The 19,034-nt window shown below is 46.4% G+C and overlaps 1 protein-coding gene across 2 annotated transcripts in view; it reads right to left on the bottom strand.

Moving 5' to 3' along the window:
- Positions 1 to 19,034, bottom strand: part of PODN (podocan) — a 47,126-nt gene that overhangs the window by 10,099 nt on the left and 17,993 nt on the right. For both annotated transcript variants that reach the window (XM_025186297.2, XM_075935989.1), the window contains exons 5-9: positions 16,790 to 16,899; positions 15,359 to 15,515; positions 13,306 to 13,421; positions 10,404 to 11,061; positions 5,613 to 5,761 (exon numbers count right to left, since the gene is read on the bottom strand). In XM_025186297.2, coding sequence (XP_025042082.1) covers positions 5,613 to 5,761; positions 10,404 to 11,061; positions 13,306 to 13,421; positions 15,359 to 15,515; positions 16,790 to 16,899 — 1,190 coding nt within the window. The remainder of the gene's footprint in view (positions 1 to 5,612; positions 5,762 to 10,403; positions 11,062 to 13,305; positions 13,422 to 15,358; positions 15,516 to 16,789; positions 16,900 to 19,034) is intronic.

The following is a 19,034-nucleotide window of genomic DNA, read 5'->3' as shown; positions in this document are numbered from 1 at the left end:
TCTCTTCTCTTCCCTCCCCCTCTCTGCCCACTCCTTCCAGCCAAATACCTGAATCCAAATGTAACAAATGACTTTGAAAAAAAACCACTCTTCCAAAATTTCTTTCTAAAGAAAACTGAGCATGTTTTCCACTGCATGTCAGATTGTGAAGACTGAACATGCCAAAGGTACCTAATTAAAAGCATTCAATTTCTGAATAAAAAATGTCAGTCACTGGTTTTTGATGTACCCTGAAGTTTGTCAGAAATTTATTTGCAAAAACTTTGTGAAAAGGGTAAATCAGCTGTCCTGTGGAATATAACATTAAAAACAATTCTTCTCTGTTTCACATTTTCTTAATCAATATTTCTAAGATGATTTTATATTTTAAAAATACTCTTAACCCTCATAGCAATCATTCCAGATTACCACATATATTTAACACATGGAAACAAAGACATTAATTTAAAAAAATCACTCAGACCAGTTTAGTGTGTTCATAAAGTTCATTGCTTCTAGAAAAAGGGAACACTGATTTATTTTGTGCAATCTCCATAACAATAGACATGTTTATGAAATTTCACCATATGTTTATGTTTAAAATATGCTTCCAAAGATTTTAGCCATAAGAAAGGATTTTATATCTTATTAAGGTACTAATTCTAGTGAGGATACTCATTTGGCCAGCTCTTTGGAAGAAAAGGGATTTTGTCCCTGTAAGGGGTTTCTTCAACGGGGGTGGGGGTGGGGAGCGATAGGAGAAAGATTACAGTAGGGTTGGACAGAAAGTACAGGAAGACTTTGGAAGCAAGTTTCTGTACTATAGTAATTAAAATTAAAATGTGGATTTTAGTTACATTCTTCAAAAGACCACCATTATCTAAAAAATTGTTTGAAAATCTGAGCATTTAAGGCTAAAGCAGAATACTCAGATTGTGCAATCTAAAAAAATCTATGCAAGGATGTGATTTTATAATCTTCAGCAACAAACCAATGAAATATTTAAAGCAAATTTTAAATAAAGATTCTGTATATATATATTACAATATCGCAAAACTTTTTGTCAGTAAATTCAGAAACAGACAGTATATACCAGGCATGTCCAAAGTGCGGCCCGCGGGCCAATTGCGGCCCGTGTTCCGGTTTAATACGGCCCCACAGGTAATTTGTCAATATCTATTTTTTATGGCCCCCAACGAATCCATATGTATTGAGATTAATACATTGTAAAATCTCAGTTAATGTCAGTTGGTCTAAATCAGTTATAAATATATTTGGACACAACATGTATACTTGGTGTTATGTTCCTGTTCATATTTTTTGAACTTAAAAGTTGACAGACAACCTTTATTACCAATAATATGTAATGTACTTTACAATGTTCCTGACATATATTTCAGCTTCATGGATTTTTTTTTTCATCTGGCCTTCAGATATGAAAGGCAGAGTGATTTAACACCTGTTTAGATTTGTCATCCATGTGACGAAATGAAAAGTATGCAGTTTGCAATAAACTTTGCATAAAATAGTTAATTTGCATTTAATTTTAATGGTTCAAAGAATGTCAGGCAAAATGGTCGGCCCTCACGCATGTTCACTTCATCAAATCTGGCCCTCTTTGAAAAAAGTTTGGACACCCCTGGTATATACCTTCAGGTTTACACATGCTGTTAAATCTTGGTTACCACTTAATAGTTCTTTCACAGGCTCAATGTTATGCTAATAGGTCTGGCAAGGTAGGCCTGCTGTGGGAGCCTGCAGGAATGATCAGAAAAAGGATGCAAAAAGGGGAGAGGTTGAACATTAAGATCCAGGGAAGGCAACGCCTCCATTTGCCTCATACCCACTGCCTGTGATGGCCATGTTGAATAGATTTTCTGATTGTTACCATTGGTAACAGAGATCTCCTGTCAGCAATCATGGCATGCTGAGTTTGGGGGTCCCCTCCACTCTGTAGCAAGGATGATGACTTATAGATATGAGAAATTGGAGAGTCATGGTGGCTGAGGAATCAGAAGTGAAAGTAATATAATTTCTTACAGGTATTTTCATATTGCAACCGCTCCCCCAGGGCAGGTCCTCAGAGCAAGAGTCTGAAGGGGGTTCAACAGTACAGGCAGTCCCCGACTTATGCGGATCCGATTTATGTCGGATCCGCAGTTACGAACGGGGCTGCCCCAGAGTACACGGACTGCGGGACCTCGCGGTTCTGCCGCCCGTGTACTCTGGGGCTTTCTCTGCGTCTCCCTGGTCTGCAGACCAGGAAGACGCAGAGCAAAGCCGTGGAGGGGCTCGGGCAGCCCAGGGGTGCCTGGGCTGCCCGACCCCCTCCCCCGCCACCCCGTCTGCGGCTTTGCAAAGCCGCGGGGAAGCCGGCAGCGGAGCAGTCCAGGCGCGCCTGGGCTGCCTCGCTGCCCGGGCCCCCCCGCAGCTTTGCAAAGCCGCGGAGGGGCTCGGGCAGCGAGGCAGCCCAGGCGCGCCTGGACTGCTCTGCTGCCGGCTTCCCTGCGGCTTTGCAAAGCCGCGGGGGGGCTCGGGCAGCGAGGCAGCGCAGGCGCGCCTAGACTGCTCCGCTGCCAGCTTCCCTGCGGCTTTGAAAAGCCGCGGAGGGGCTCGGGCAGCGAGGCAGCCCAGGCGCGCCTGGACTGCTCTGCTGCCGGCTTCCCTGCGGCTTTGCAAAGCCGCGGGGGGGCTCGGGCAGCGAGGCAGCGCAGGCGCGCCTAGACTGCTCCGCTGCCAGCTTCCCTGCGGCTTTGAAAAGCTGCGGGGGGGCTCGGGCAGCGAGGCAGCCCAGGCGCGCCTGGACTGCTCCGCTGCCGGCTTCCCCGCGGCTTTGCAAAGCTGCGGGGGGGCTCGGGCAGCGAGGCAGCCCAGGCGCGCCTGGACTGCTCCGCTGCCGGCTTCCCTGCCGCTTTGCAAAGCCGCGGGGGAAGCCGGCAGCGGGACAGCCCAGACGCCCCGCGGCTGTCCCGCTGCCGGCGTCCTCAGAGGCTTTGCTCCCCGTCTCCCTGGTCTGCTGGTGTCCAGCAGACCAGGGAGACGGGGAGCAAAGCCGCGGAGGACGAAGGCGGCGGGACCACGGTGCGTCTCGGTCCGCCGCCCGTGTCTTCCTGGTCTGCTGGGGTGGGGGGGGCACAGCTAGTACGCCCCCCCCCCCCAGCAGACTAGGCTTTTCTCCGGACGCCTGTGGCAGAGCAGCTGGGGCGCTGCCGGTTGGTCCCGCAGCGCCGCTCTGGGCGCTACTGGTCCAACCCAGCAGCACCTCAGCTGCTCTGGTCCTGATTCAGCCGCTGCTGGTCAGTTTCAGCAGCGGCTGAATCAGGACGCCTGGGGCAGAGCAGATGGGGTGCTGCTGGGTTGGTCCAGTAGTGCCGAGGAGCGGCGCTACTGGAGCAACCCAGCAGCACTCCAGCTGCTCTGCCCCAGGCGTCCTGATTTAGCCGCTGCTGAAACTGACCAGCGCTGACTACAGGAAGCCCGAGGCAGAGTTGCTCTGCCCCGGGCTTCCTGGAATCAGCTGCTGATCAGTTTCAGCAGCAGCTGACTTGGGGACGCTTGGGGTTCTTAAGTTGATTCTGTATGTAAGTCAGAACTGGCGGTCAGTTTCAGCAGCGGCTGAATCTGGACGCCAGTTCCGACTTACATACAGATTCAACTTAAGAACAAACCTACAGTCCCTATCTTGTACGTAACCCAGGGACTGCCTGTACTGTAAGACATGTAAGTGTGGGATAGAGTATGGGGGGCTCATTGCAGGGGGTTGAGGAGTATTGAAGGGGATCAGGGCAGTGACTGCGGTTGGGGGTGCACAGGAGGCAGGGTTGGGTGTGAGAAAGGGTTGAGAGCAGAGGGTTGGTGTGTGGAGGGTGGTGGCGGGGTGGCTAACCCCCCCCTCCCGATTTGTACCAGGACTCTGTTTGCTGTTCCCCTTTCTGTCACAGGGAGCCTAAATGGCACCCTAGGGGAGTGGGAAGCTCAGGGCTAGAACAGTCCCAGATCAGTGTGTGTGTGTGGGGGGAGGGTGTCATCCCCAGTCCCAAAGCAGTAGAGGAGTGCTCCCAGCTGGTTCTTTTCACCTGCCTGCTGCTTAGCGCAGCTCCCTAATGGAGAGCCCTGAGAGCCAGGCTGGGAGCATACTGTCTCCTGCAGCCAGCTGGCTCCTTTTTTGCCACAGCAGTGCATGAACCTGCCTTACTTTCACCTCCAGGCAAGGTGATACCATTTACTGGAGATGACAAACTTTACAGAGAGACCAACTTTCAAACTACACAGAGCGCTCCCTCAGGTCTGGGCTGAAGAAGAGCTCTGCGTAAGCTCAAAAGCTTGTCTCTCTCACCAACAGAAGTTAGTTCAGTAAAAGCTATTAAAACCCTAATAATCTGGGACCAACACAGCAACACCACCATATATTCAAATTCAGATTATTTTTTTCTTTAATTTGAAAATGCTCCTAAAAAAGATCTGCAGGGCACATTCATTGTTTATTGAAAATCAATTATAACACATCAGGAGTAGAATGATCAGTCTGTAGTACTACAGAGATCAGTTGTCAAAGGGTCAGCCACTCACAAGATGTCTCATAATGGCCAGAAGTGCCTCTGCAAAAGCCTGTCACAATCTCTCCTTCAACCGGGGCCCCTTTAAAAGTCCACATGGTCCAGCTCTTCAAAACATTCCCCCTATGGGGTTCAATTCACTAAGTGCTACACAAGGTCATTCAAAATAGAATTCAGACCCACAAAGTCACCATCCCAGTTTCAGTTGGGCTCGGCTCCCACCCCCTCCCACTGAAGATCTGTCCTCTCTTTGTTTATTTTACTCCAATGCTAAGATAGTAAAAGGGGTCTTTGTGACTATGGGTCTCTGTCTTCCTACTCTCCCAGCAGTTTATGCTTGGAGTACAGCCTCCTTCATAGTCCTTCCCCAATAGTATTTTCCCTTTGCTCACACAGAGCCCTGCATTAGCTTTTGTAATCCCACAGTGTCTGCAGGAATTTGCCAGCCCCCCATAGCTGTCTTGCTCTTTAAGAGGCCAAAGTGTATTCCCTTAAATTCAACTTGGTAGCAAGGTCCAATGGACCCTGCTTCTTCTTGGGGGGCCAAGTCACCCTATGATACCTGTAATCATATAAGCATTGTAAACATCATATCATAGACTCTTCCCCCCAAAACTACTAATGCAACACATACATTGTGCAAAGCTAAAATTATGCATGCCCCCAATCACTCACAAGCTTTTATTTGCTATACAGTACTATAGAAATTCAGGACTGAAGATCAGTGGTAAGGCTGGCTGAGTTAAAATTAGACCTACCAACTTTGAGTTCCCGGGCACAAGACAAGTACATATATTGATATCCTACAGTCTCTCAAATCTGTCTGCCTGACCCATTCTTATAAACACTGACACTGAAGGATGCAGCACTCAAAGCAGAGTGAACATATGAGGTACACACACACGAGGACCTCTCATTGCATATAAACCCAGTTACACCTTGGATTACTGTACGATCATGTCCACTGGAGAAACTAGGATTTTAAATGCTCCTGCCCCCAAAAAACCCCAAGCAGCTACAAAGCACAAAAAAGCAGAACATCCTGGGTTTAGACTCAAAAGTAGAAAATGCCCTTACCTGAGGAAAATTCCCTTTATGTTGGGTGTGGATTCAAAGGCATTCTCAGATACCATGGTGATCTTGTTGTTCTGGAGATACAGATATTCTAGAGATGCTGGCAGGTCTGATGGAATAGAAACCAGCTGATTCCCACCCATATCTAATAACTGAAAGGAAGAGTCATACAGCCAGGAGTTAACTGAAGAGATGAGCATAGACATTAGCAGCACCAGCCATATTTCATTACTGATGACTCAGATTGTGATGTGTGAATCTCAAAAGTATGGGTATTGATAGCCATCACCATAAGTAACCATCCAGAAGTCAGGGACATGTGAAAAACTTAATCAGACCCAATAATCCGGGATATCTGAGTAAGAAATCACCAGGAAGAAGGGGACAATGAATGAATGTGTAAAATAGAGTATATCTACATTGTGGAGCTATTTCGGGATACCGGAAGTATCCCGAAATAGCTATTCCGCATCTATTGAAGTACAGTAGTCCGTTATTTTGAAATAAGGGGTGACTTATTCCAACATCCTGGTAACCCTTGTTCCATTTCGGAATAGCGAGTTATTTTGAATTTTGTCACTGTGTGGACAGTACCAACTTACAAAGTAAGCTATTTTGAAATACACTCGAAGCTATGCAATTTGCTTAGAGCAAAGTGGGAAGCTTATTTCGAGCTAAGGGTGCTGTGAAGATGTACCCTAACTGAGCAGCCAATGATGTAGGGAGTCCGGCCCTCTCACAGTGCTATTTAATCCAGCAATGTCAGATCAGAGATCATGCTGCTTTGTTTAAGGGCATCTACATTTCTCTATCTCTATTCTCAAGTGTTACTCTGGGCTTATTTGTAAATGAATGAAAAACAGACTGGGTTTCAATTATGCATAGAACTCCTTGGATTAAACACTTCATTGATTAAAGTTACTTTTCAAATGGCAAGAAATGTTTCTGATTCATACCAATGTGTGTAATTATCTAGGGCCTGGTTCCACAAGCCTTACTCACATATATAGTCTTATAGAAACAAACGGGCTGTATATTTCTCTTACTCCCTGAGAGTATGTCTACACTACAAAGTTAATTCGAACTAACGGACGTTAGTTCAAATTAACGTTGATAGGCGCTACACTAGCGCTCCGCTAGTTCGAACTTAATTCGAACTAGCGGAGCGCTTAGTTCGAACTAGGTAAACCTCATTCTACGAGGACTAAGCCTAGTTCGAACTTACTAGTTCGAATTAAGGGGTGTGTAGCCCCTTAATTCGAACTAGTGGGAGGCTAGCCCTCCCCAGCTTTCCCTGGTGGCCACTCTGGCCAACACCAGGGAAACTCTATTGCTCCCCTCCCGGCCCTGGACCCCTTAAAGGGGCACGGGCTGGCTACGATGCCCGTGCCAGGTGCAAGCCTGCCAGCACCCAGCTAGCAGACCCTGCACCTGGCATGGCTCGAGCCAGCCACCCAATGCCCCCGAGCCCTCCCCCTCTTCCCGGGACCAGGCTGGCGGCTCCCGGGAGCTTGCCCGGGACCGCAAGAGGCAGGCACCCGCCTGGTCTAGTGCGGACATCGTGGACCTCGTCCACGACCTCCGCACTAGGCATAGGAAAGTGGCCGTCTAGGGCAGGAGAGCTGCCATCCTGGCCACCCAGGAGCAGGTGTGCATGAAAATCAAGGTGGTCCACTGAGACCCCCGACCCTGAGCTTACAATGGCCGTACTGGGTCAGACCAAAGGTCCATCTAGCCCAGTAGCCTGTCTGCCGACAGCGGCCAACCCTAGGGACTCTGGAGGGGATGGACCGAAGACAGTGACCAAGCCATTTGTCTCGTGCCATCCCTCTCCAGCCTTCCACAAACTTTGGGCAGGGACACCACTCCTACCCCCTGGCTAATACCACTCCATGGACCCAACCTCCATGACTTTATCTCACTTCTCTTTAAACTCTGTTCTAGTTGTAGCCTTCACAGCCTCCTGCAGCAAGGAGTTCCACAGGTTGATTCTTTGCTTTGTGAAGAACAACTTTCTGTTACTAGTTTGAAGCCTGCTACACATTCCTTTCCTTTGGTGTCCTCTAGTCCTTCTATTATGAGAACTAATGAAGAACTTTTCTTGATGCACCCTCTCCACTCCACTCATGCTTTTATAGACCTCTATCCTATCCCCCCTCAGTCTCCTCTTTTCTAAACTGAAAAGTCCCAGTCTCTTTAGCCTCTCTTCTATGGGACCTCTTTCAAACTTCTGATCATTTTAGTTGCCCTCCCCTCTCCCACCCTCTCTCTTCCCCTCTCCCACCTCCTTTTCCCAGTCTCCCCGAGTTTTGTTCAATAAAGAGAGATTCTATTTTTGACCACACGTTTTCTTTATTTTGTACATCGGGAAGGGGGGCTAGGGAAGGGTAAGTGGAAGGAGGTGAGGAAGGAATGGGGCACGAGCCCCCGAAGGGGAGGACTGGGCTGGCTCTGCGGGCTTCTGGGGGTGGAAGCTCTCCTGCAGCCCCCAATTGCTCCCTCTCCCCAGATGGCAGCCTGCGGCAAGTGCAGCCGGTCTGATGGCCGAGTGCTGTGGTGTGCCCAGTGTGGGCACTCAGGGCACTCCAATACAGGACTGCTTTGCAAGTGGGGCACCCCTGAGAACTGTCTGTCCGGGATGGGGGTCGGGTCCCTTTAAGCACAGCCCTCGGCTAGCCTGAGGCAGCAGCTCCATGCTCTAAGTCCTCATCTGATGCCCTGCCGGCACTGCTTCCGGCCATCCTTAACCCCGGTTCAGGGTCCACTTAATGTGGACATGCTAGTTCGAATTAGCAAAACCCTAATTCAAACTAGTTTTTTAGTTTGGATGCGTTAGTTCGAATTAGCGCTGTAGTGTAGACATACCCTAAGATACATTTGTGTGACACCAATTGCCATAATATCTGGCCACTGCTCGGAGTTACATTACTGCAGATCTGGAATTCCAGAAACTTCAGTGCACTCATTCTAGATTTAGGTCCCAATCTTGCAAATATTTATGCAAATACTTAACTTTGTGCATGCAATTAGTTTCATTGACTTCAGTGGGAACAGTCACATGTGCAAAGTAAATTATGTGGGTAAGTATTTGCAGGATTGGGGTCTTAACTCAGCTGTAATTTGTCAAACTTACCACAATTGGACTACTCATGTAAACACTGTAGATTCAACCCATAAATGAAGTATAAATTATTGTATGTTGTAAGAGAAGTAACTGAGTAAGTAATGAAGCCATTCAAAAATGCACTCTGCCACATGCAACCCAAGGCAGTTCCCTTAGAGGCTACTTGAAGGAAAAAAATGGGCCTGTCATTTTTCTTGAACAGAGTTTACAATGTAGTAGGGCACAGCTGGACTCCAAGGGCTCTGCATTGCTCTAATTTGATACTAATTTCAGTGTGTGACAGTGACATGAAACCAGTGCTATGCAGTAGTGAATCAGACCCTTAGATAACAGAAGCTTATGTCGTCTTAATAATTAAAGCTTCCAAGACCTTAAGAGCATTTGGTTTTATTTGAAAACAGATGGGTTAGGATGGATAAATATCTTAAGTATTACAGTGAAACAATCCCACCATCTGCAATCTTCATCAGTAACATCATTCTTTTAAACTAAGTTTCATCTTTGAACTAACTGGCTTTGAATAAAAACACAGCGAGACAGACTTCAGTTTACCTCCCTTCATTAAAAGCACCAGGTTGACAAGCAAATAAAAAAGGCATGGTAAAACCATGGGCCAGCACCTCACCTAATATAAACTTTGACTTCTGTAATGAGCACCTTTAGTACCCTGCACACCACAGTGTAGTACTGACAGACACCCTCCCCACCATCTGGGGGTGGAGTCAAACCTGGGACCTATGGAGCTTAACTACCTTAGGTCTGGTGCACCATATTCTCCAGAGACTTCAAAAACAGAAGTAACACGAGATAAACTTCTGCACAATCAAAATTCTTGGCATGTTTGAAGCACTTATGCTGGTAACCAGCATCACATATGCTCTGCATCTCTTAACCCAGAGGTGCTTTCAGATACAGATCCATCCTTGTGGTGCACTAATGTAGTAGATGGTTGCCATATGACAAGGACATTCCCTTTTAATGCAGGGAATGGGCTATTGCCTAAAAGGAAATGCAGGCAAATAAGCCTTCTGCTACTGGCAAAACTGCAAAATAATTTTGCACAGCACAAACGTGATTTGTTCCTGCCTGCCTTACGTTTCTACTCAACTTTCCCTGACAATTAACCAAACAACAGGCACTTGATTGACTCCAAACCTCCTAATCATTATCCAGGTGTCTTACCCAGCTGAGCTGCTAAATCCTACAGCTTGGCTTGGCTGACTGAAAGCAGCTATGGATGTTTTGTGCATTAACAATTTGTTTTGTTTTTGCATTTCCTGCCTCCTAGTATCCCTCCCTTCGGAGCCCTATTCAATAAAGCTAATTTAAACCCCTGGCGGGGGGAGGGGAGTATTTGTATGGCAGCATCTAGAGTTTTAGCTGCATGACTCATTAATATCCAGCTGAAAACAGAACACAGCTTCAAGGTCCAGGACGAAAGAAATACTTATGTTTCCTCGGGTAACAGTACAATGGGAGCTGTTTTAGGAAGACAACTCTGCCAGAAGTCTCAGAGAATGGCCGCTTTTTACACTCTCCTGCACTGTACACGCAGGCTTGGAAAAAAAGGACCTATCTGAATCTACCATTAGTGCTCCCTGAATTGGGACACAAACTAGGGAAGGGACATCCATGTTCCCAGCACAAATAAAGTAAGATGATGTTTCTACCTGGAGACTGCTGAGTTCCTTCCATGCTCCTCTGTAAATGGAATTGACTTTCAATTTATTATTGCTTAGGTATAGCTCCTGAAGCTTTGTCATCCCTGCCAGGGCTCTTCTTGGAATGGTGCTTATGTCATTCTCTTTCAGTTTTAGGATCTGCAGATTCTTTGGAAAGCCGAAAGGCATCGTATGGAGGTTGTTCCCTGAAAGATCTAAGGCCTTTAGCAGTCGCAGCTTGCGGAAGGCTTCCCGATGAATACGAGAACTTGTGATCTTATTGTAGCTCAGGTTGAGCTCCTCCAGTAAGTAAGTGGTAGCAAAGTCATTCCTGTTAATCTCAGAGATCTGGTTGTGAAGAATCATAAGTGTCTTCACTCGCCGAGGCAGCCCACTGGGAATCCTTTCCAGCATATTGTTGTACAAATGGACAGTGTGTAGCTTCTTGAGGCCCTGGAAGGCTAGCGGGTGGATTCCTCGGGCTTTTAACTTGTTATTATGAAGTAGAAGATACTCAAGGTTCCTAATTTGGATCAAAACATCCCTGCCAATCATCTTAATTGCATTCTTCTCCAGGTGAAGAAGAACAATGTTTCTAGGTAAGCCACTTGGGATTTGTGAAAGGTTATTGCTGGACAAATCCAGATATTCAAGGCTGGATAGTTTCCTTGGAAAAGCAGGAAAGAAAACATTCTTCATTTACATGCTGCCAAGTGAAATAATAATCTGTTTTCCTGGGGAACTTGCCATCTTTTTAACAGACTTTCTCCCCTCATAATGGCCACCCTGATACTTCCCTTTCAATCTTTGGCTACATCTACAGTACAGCCCAAATCTATGTAGTAAGATCAGTCCACTGGCAATCAATTTAGTGGGTCTAGGGAAGATCTGCCAAATTGACCACAGATCATTCTACCCGGATGAGAACAGCAAGGGAAGTCTATGGAGGAGCTTCCCCTTTCAATCCCCCGCAATGTAGAACCCACAGTAACTCAGCTTAAGTTACGTTGACTCCAGCAAAGTTATTCACATTGCTGGAGTTGCACACCTTAAGTTGACTTTCTGAGGTAGGGTAGCTGTAGCCTTTGATGTTTCCCTAGTAGGACAGCAGAACATGTACTTCCTTCACTGGCCATTAGGGAAAATCCAGGCCCATCAAGCACTAGCTACACTTGCATAATCATTTGGCCCTTGTCAATTGCGAGGGAGATGATATCTGCTTTTCAACCTGAGATTTCTCTTTAACACTACGTACAAAATACTGCAGCCAAATGGTCAAACTTTATGCCAGTAGTTTTCAAACTTTTTTCCTGGTGACCCAGTTGAAAAAAATAGTTGATTCCTAAGACCAATGGAGCTGGGGATAAAGGCTTTGGGTGTACACATGAGGGTTGAGGGCTGGGGGCAGGAGTGATGGCTGTGAGGTGGGGTTGGGGATGATGGGTTCATGGTGTAGGAAGGTCTCTGAGCTGGGGTAGGGATTGGAGTGTAGAACAGGGTCAAAGATGAAGGCTATGAAATGGAATGGTGGATGAGGGATTTAGAGTGCAGGAGACTTTGGGTTTGGGATGGGTTCAGGACTGGGGCACAGGCTTACCTCCCATAACTTTTTGACAGCAGCTTCCTCCTGTCTTGGCACCACGGACCACACTGTGCCCCTTAAGCAGCCAGCAACAGGTCCAAGCTCCTAGGTAGAGGCATGCAAGCAGCTACACATGGCTCTCACCTACAGGCACTGACCCACCCCACCTTCCATTGGCTGGTTTCCAGTCAATGGGAGTGTGGAACCGGTGTTCAGGGCAGAGGCAGCATGGGGACCCCTGTGGCCTTGGTGCCTAGGAGCCAGACCTGCTGCTGGCTACTTCTGGAGCATGGCATGATGTCAGAACAGGTAGGGATTTGACCAATGGTTTTCCAAGTGTGCGTTGTGACCCAACCTTAGCTGGCCACTAGGGTCCCTGGTGCTAAGTAAGGCAACTAAGGGTACATCTAGACTACATGCCTCTGGCGACAGAGGCATGTAGATTACACTACCCAGAATAGGAAAATGAAGCAGCGATTTAAATAATCGCCACTTCATTTAAATTTAAATGGCTGCTGCGCTGAGCTGATCAGCTGTTTGTCGGCTCAGCGCGGTAGTCTGGATGCTCTGCGGTCGACATCAAAGGCATTTGTCGACCTCCCAGGTATGCCTCATCCCAAATGGCAGTGGGGAAAAATAAAGGTTGTTGCCATTTTCCTTTCTTTGCGGTCTGAGTTTTATAGAGTTATGGACAGGACAGGTAATGTGGGCCGGAACCTCAGGTATAGCCAGTCAAGTACTCCACACAAGTAGGGGGGCAAAGGTAACTTTCTGATACACTGATATCAAGAGCCTCCGTTTACCCTAGGACAGCATAGACAAGCCAAAAAAGGGCTATTTTCAATTGCACCAGCTTGTAAAAAACCCATAAGTGCTATTTAGTTTCTGGGAATCATCAAAGCACAGCATTGTCCAGCTTTGCATCTACACTGGGGCAGACCCATGCCAGGATAAGCCTTAACTGCACAATTAGGGTAGCTTTCAAGTCTGTTTTGCATTTTGAGAGCAGCACACCAGAGAATCAGTGGGGCTAAGGATCTAGCCTTAATATCCAGAGAAACAGGAGCAGAGTCCTAAGCGAAACTCTAAGATACCAGGGAGTGCGGATTATTGGTGATTGTTGTTTATGGATGCTGTATGAGACAAGTTAAAAATGTTTGCATTTGTGTGGCAGCAGCTGAATCTAGGCCTTCTCATACAGACCCAGTATATAACATAAAATGGCACAAATAATATAAAATACAGTTGAAACCTCATACCCTGTGGTACATGAAAAGAAAAAACAGCCAAATATCAACTCCAGGCATTAGGTAAAGAGCAGAATCTCACCAGAAAGTTTCATTGTCCATCCCTTCATTAGTCAAGTAGTTGTTCTGCAAATACAGCTCTCGAAGGCCTGTGAGTTCGTTGAAGGCTCCTTTGGGAATCTTCTCCAGCTTATTGTTCTATAGCCAAAGAAAGCACATTATCAGGCATATGAATCTAGAGAACAGTCAGGCACAACTCTGAGCAGCCAGCATCATAGGTTTCATGTCTGTGGGCATAAGAAGCAAATTAAAGCTCTTTTCCACTCATTCTTCTGGCATAATTCCCCAAAGAGTTTTGACTGAGGACTGAGTAAGAGAATTGTAGGATTTGGCCCCTTAACAGGGCCCTATTTACCATACAGGTTCCTATTCCCTTCACCAAGCAATCTATGCACCTATCAGACAACCCTGGGCAAAGAATCTATACTCAGCAAACCAGATTTCACTGTGCAGTGGACCAACCAATCCTAACAATATTCCTTAACTGCCAAAAAGCACAGTTCCTGGGAGTTAGCCACTCAGAAGCCACTTTAAGGGGACAAGGTGGCTTTCTGGAATCTAACAGGCAGCAAAAGATAAACCCTTTTTGTTGCCTTGAGCCAACATAAGAACTGCTGTGTTCATTGGTGCATTCCATTTATAAGCACTAATTATAAGTGGGCCCCACACTTTTAGGATATATGAGTCATAATGTTGATGTTGGCAGACACAAGACGATTCAAGTCTTTAAAGAATGCATTGGAGGCTGTGCCAGCTTCATGTCTCAACATCTCAATCAAGGGGCCTACACTGGGGTCAAAGTGAGCAGAGGGAAGAAAGTGACAATGTGACTGTGTTGCATCAAAACTAGCCCTGCCCCTCCCTTTTATCTGCTCGCAGCTTCCCCTTAATTTATTGTTGCTCTGCCGTTGGCTGGTCAACAATGGGATCATGTGTCTTACCAGTAGATAATGCTTTTTGGGAACAAAGCTCACATTTCCCTCTCCAGTCCTCCGCTTCCCCCACAAGGCCTAAGACTGTCCAGCACTTGACAAACTCTGAGTCCTGACTACAATGGGTCTGAGCACCCACTTAAAGTTCCACTAAAGTCAACTAGTGTAGAGCACATTCAGTATCTTGCAGGAGGAGTCCAGCAATTGACAAGATCAGGTCCTTTGTTTCTTTGGAGACCCTAGTTCCCAAAAAAAGTTGCATGAGAGTCTATGGTGAAACCTCCAAAGAAAAGAAAGCAGAGCAGGCAAGAAAAGACTGCATAGCTTTGGGAGATGATGGTTGGCGACAGGCATTGTTTACCTCCCAGGGATGGTCAGCACTAAGCATAACCGGACCCAGAATTATCCACTATAGCATCTCCTCCTATGGTGAGAGCCCTAGTGTAGATGGGCAACAGGAGATTTTAATCAAGATTAGATGACACAGAGGTAATACTAGAGCCCAGCTACACTACAACTTCTGCCTCTGCCAGGGGAGCTTTAGCAGTGGAAAAATAGGCCCAAATTTTCCAGTCAGTAGAGACCAAAAGCCATTGCTACTTGAAGGCAATACAACCTATGTGAAAAAAATCTGCTGAGCAAAGACAATTCCTAGTGGATAAGTGACTAGGTCAGAAAAAAACTCAATCACAAATGGCAGGCTCAGCTAGAAGGGACAAAGACCGAATGACAAAACTTATTTGCCCCTTCATCCCTCCATGTGTTTACTCCACATGAGGACAGCATGACCAAATATGCACTCTCTCCAAGGACTGCCCGATGTTTGACTACATTCAGGATTGGGAAATGCAAGGCTGCCAGCCAACCACTAGAAATAAATGCCCTTGGAAAGATTAAAAAGAAAGGAATTTAGATCTAGGCAAACAACATGCTGCTTTGCAAAACAGCCATCACTTCTCATGCCAGCAAACTCGTACATACAGGGGATATTGACTATTCTCAGGTGTGATTTTCATTCAGCCCAAACCTGGCAGGCACAGTTTAACAATGGGCCTGGTTCTGCAGTTTAAATCTCACACAAACACACACACACACAGCATCACATCCCAGATGTAAGAGAATACACAAACTTGGTTCCATTACCTTTAAGTGTAGTTTATATAGTGCTGGAGGCAGATTCTTTGGAACATATTTCAGGAAATTGCTGGACATGATTAATATCTCCACGTTATCAGAGCCATTGAACATATTATCAGGTAATCCAGCATCTGAGAGTTTATTGTTATGGAGATACACGGATCTACCCGAAAGAAAGAAACTGAATTAGGCGGTATGGTCTGCTTTCCTCTCTTACCCAGTGCAGCCTTCTGAAATCTATACCTCAGTCTACCATCTTCTTCCTTTTCTTAAGATACATATGTTCATTTTTAATGTATCACTTATACTGCCAAATATAAAAACATATGTGCCAAACCAAATCACTGGCCCCAAACATTCTCTGAAATCCAAACCTGGAACTGGATCTGTGTTTTATGAATGACCCCATCTTTAACAGGTTGAGACAAAGCCTGGGTTCCATATATGGCAAAACTTACATATGTTTGAAATCTGGATCTGAATTTAGCAGTTTGAGCCCAGCTCTGTGTTTTTCCACAAGGAAAAGAGAATCTATGAAATCTATGATGGACAACCCTCAGAAAGTTTAGAGTTTGGATTTGGTTCAGAGATGTAAACCAAAATTTGGGTGCCATCCTATCCCTAAAGAGCCCGCCACAAAAGGCTCTTGATGGGGGTTGGTAAATATAGTTGAATCCAATACTGTTGCATCATTAGCAACAGCATTATAGTCTCAGCTTCATTACAACCTTTCAGTGAAAGAATAAAGTTGGAGTAGGGGATATTTGACCTGTTAGTCATTGAGCTGATTAATCAGGGCTGCTCCATGCCACTCATGAAACAGATAAACACAAACATGATTTAGAAGATGCGCTTATTAAAAATGGTGTATGTATGTTTGTGTGAGGTCCAGCAAAAACCACTAAAATGCATTCCTCTAGAGTGGTTTTGGTCCCCTTGGTAAAATAAACAATAAATAAAAGTTATCTGCAAGTCAAAAACAGTTTTGGTAAACAATCAAAATAAACAGTTCTTCCCATTAATCCACTTGCACTAAACAGTGAGAGTGTGTGTCTACACAGCAGTGCTAATTTGAAATAACTGCCGTTTATTTCAAAATCTGTAAACCTCATTGCACGCGGAATAATGTCTCTTTCGAAATAGCAGTAGGGTGGACACTCCACTGCTGCTATTTTGAAATAGCTCCTCCTCAGGGTCATTGAAAGTAATTACTCCCCCCCCCCCTCCCCAGTGCTTCCTGGGGCTCTAAATCGAGGTAGCACATCCACATTAGGGGAGTCTGCCTCAGAATAATTTTGAGGCTTCCCTGTATTGTGGACATGCTACTTTGAAATAAGTTATTTAAAAAAAATTCAAAATAGCTTATTTCAAAATAAGCATGCTGTGTAGGCGTTCCCTGATCGAACATACTCCTCCTTTCACTTCTCAGTGCCTTACCTCAGATTTGGCTTCTGTCCAAACGTGAGCCCATAAATCTTTGTGAGATAATTGGCTGCAAAATCTGCACTGATCAAGGTATTTGGTAGAAATTTCGGAGCCAGAGTTAACTGAAAAACAAATATGGGGGGGGGGGAGGTGTCAGATGTAATGAATGCTTTAGCCATCAGTATTGGATTAACAGCAGAATATCTGCAGGCTATTTACATTGAAGAGGCAACAGTAAATAACAGAGTCCAAGTGGTCTGTCTTCATTAAATCTCTAGAAGACAGTACTAGACTTTTCCTTCAAAATGTCTGGATGGGTTTTGTTTTGATTGGAAGAGATTTTTCTTTTGGTGGAAGAACTCAAGGTTTAAAGGAGTTAACACATTTCATGTTCTGGTTATAATTCCTGTGAAATAACATAAGACCATAAGAACGGCCATACTGGGTCAGAGCAAAGGTCCATCTAGCCCAGTAGCCTGTCTGCCGACAGTGGCCAGCACCAGGTGCCCTAGAGAGGGTGGACCGAAGACAATGATCAAGCGATTTGTCTCCTGCCATCCTTCTCCAGTCTCTGACAAACAGAGGCCAGGGACACCATTTCTGTCCCCTGGCTAATAGCCTTTTATGGACCTAACCTCCCTGAAATCATCTAGCTTCTCTTTAAACTCTGTTATAGTCCTAGCCTTCACAGCCTCCTCTGGCAAGGAGTTCCACAGGTTGACCTCACGCTGTGTGAAGAAGAACTTTCTTTTATTATTTTTAAACCTGCTACCCGTTAATTTCATTTGGTGTCCTCTAGTTCTTCTATTATGCGAACTAATAAATAACTTTTCTTTATCTACCCTCTCCACACCACTCATGATTTTATATACCTCTATCACAGGGGTTCCCAAACTTTTTGACACACGGACCAGTAAATCCATTCACGAACTTTTGGAGGACTGGTAATGTTCATTTGAATATTTGCATATTCATTAATCAAATGATGAATATTCAAATAAGTTGTTTCTGGTCCTCCCAAAACCCCCAGTGCCAGCTTTAGCAAAGCTTTTGATAGGGTCACCCACAATATTCTTGCCAGCAAGTTAAGGAATATGGATTGGATAAGTGGACTGTAAGACAGACAGAAAGCTGGTTAGACCAGGGTTTCCCAAACTTTTTACTTTAGTTGGAACCGTTTTTTTTCAATACTGCTTTTTGCAGCCCAAAAATATAAACACATAAAAAACAAACTGAGAAAATACCAGACATATAACATGTCTGGTATTTTCTCATTAGGTAAGTTGTATTATTACTAGATGTATCAGTTTGTAGTTTCGAACTGCCTGGCTGGTAAATGTGCTCAGGCTGCATGAGTGTGTCTACCAGCCAGACAGTTCGCAACTACTCGAGGGGTGTGTGGGGGGGGGGACAATAGAATCCCAGGGACGGTCTAACTCATGCTTTGTGCTTTGTGGGAGGGAGGGGGGAACAGGGGCAGCATCCCAAGATCTACATATGGCCGGGTCAGTCCCACTCCCCGCAGGCCGATTCATTCCTCTCCGCTGCGCCTCTGGCCAGCCCCACTTCCCCCAACCCCCTCCTAGGCAGCCAGGTCCCCCCCGCTTCTCCTCCCAATCTCCCTTGGCCAGCCCTGCTGCCCGCATCCAGCCTTCCTTCCGGCGGCTGCTTCTCCCTCCGCCACCGCCATCTTCCCCAGCCAGCTCCCTGCCCCCAACCTCGCACCCCCCAGCAGACCTGCTTCTACTGGCCCACCAATCTCCTCAGCCTGCCCCGATTCCCCCATCCAGTGCTGTTTCCGGTGGCCAGTTCTCCCCTCCTCCTCACCTCAGAATCCCTTGGCACCTGCACCTTCCCTTAGCCCTGCACCCTCCTGGTGCCTCCCCCTTCCCTTACTGCACCTGTCCCAACTTTGCCCTCTCTTTCCCTGATACCCACCCCCTCAGCACTCTCTGCCCCATCCCCTTCTGCCCCTCTGTGCCGTCACACATGATTTGCTCCATCCCCACCTCTATCATGCCCACCCCTTCTTTCAAGCCTTCTCCCAGCACCTCCTCCTCCAGCCCCCAATGCCCTTCTCCTCTCCTCTCCTCTCGTCTCCCAGCATCACCCTGTCCTCCCTCCCACTGACACCTCCCCTCCTACCCTTTCCCTCATTGCCTGCAGTTGGCCCCCGGCATTTGTCTTTCTCTCCTGCACCCTGTCCCTTGGTGCCTTCCCCTCCCAAGCCCCTTCTCCTTCCACTCCCCCCCCCTCC

The sequence above is a fragment of the Pelodiscus sinensis genome, chromosome 9 (assembly GCF_049634645.1).
Source record: "Pelodiscus sinensis isolate JC-2024 chromosome 9, ASM4963464v1, whole genome shotgun sequence".
Classification (NCBI taxonomy): Eukaryota; Metazoa; Chordata; order Testudines; family Trionychidae; genus Pelodiscus; species Pelodiscus sinensis.
The sequence above is the reverse complement of the archived record's forward strand: the minus strand, read 5'-3'. Positions and strand labels throughout refer to the sequence as shown.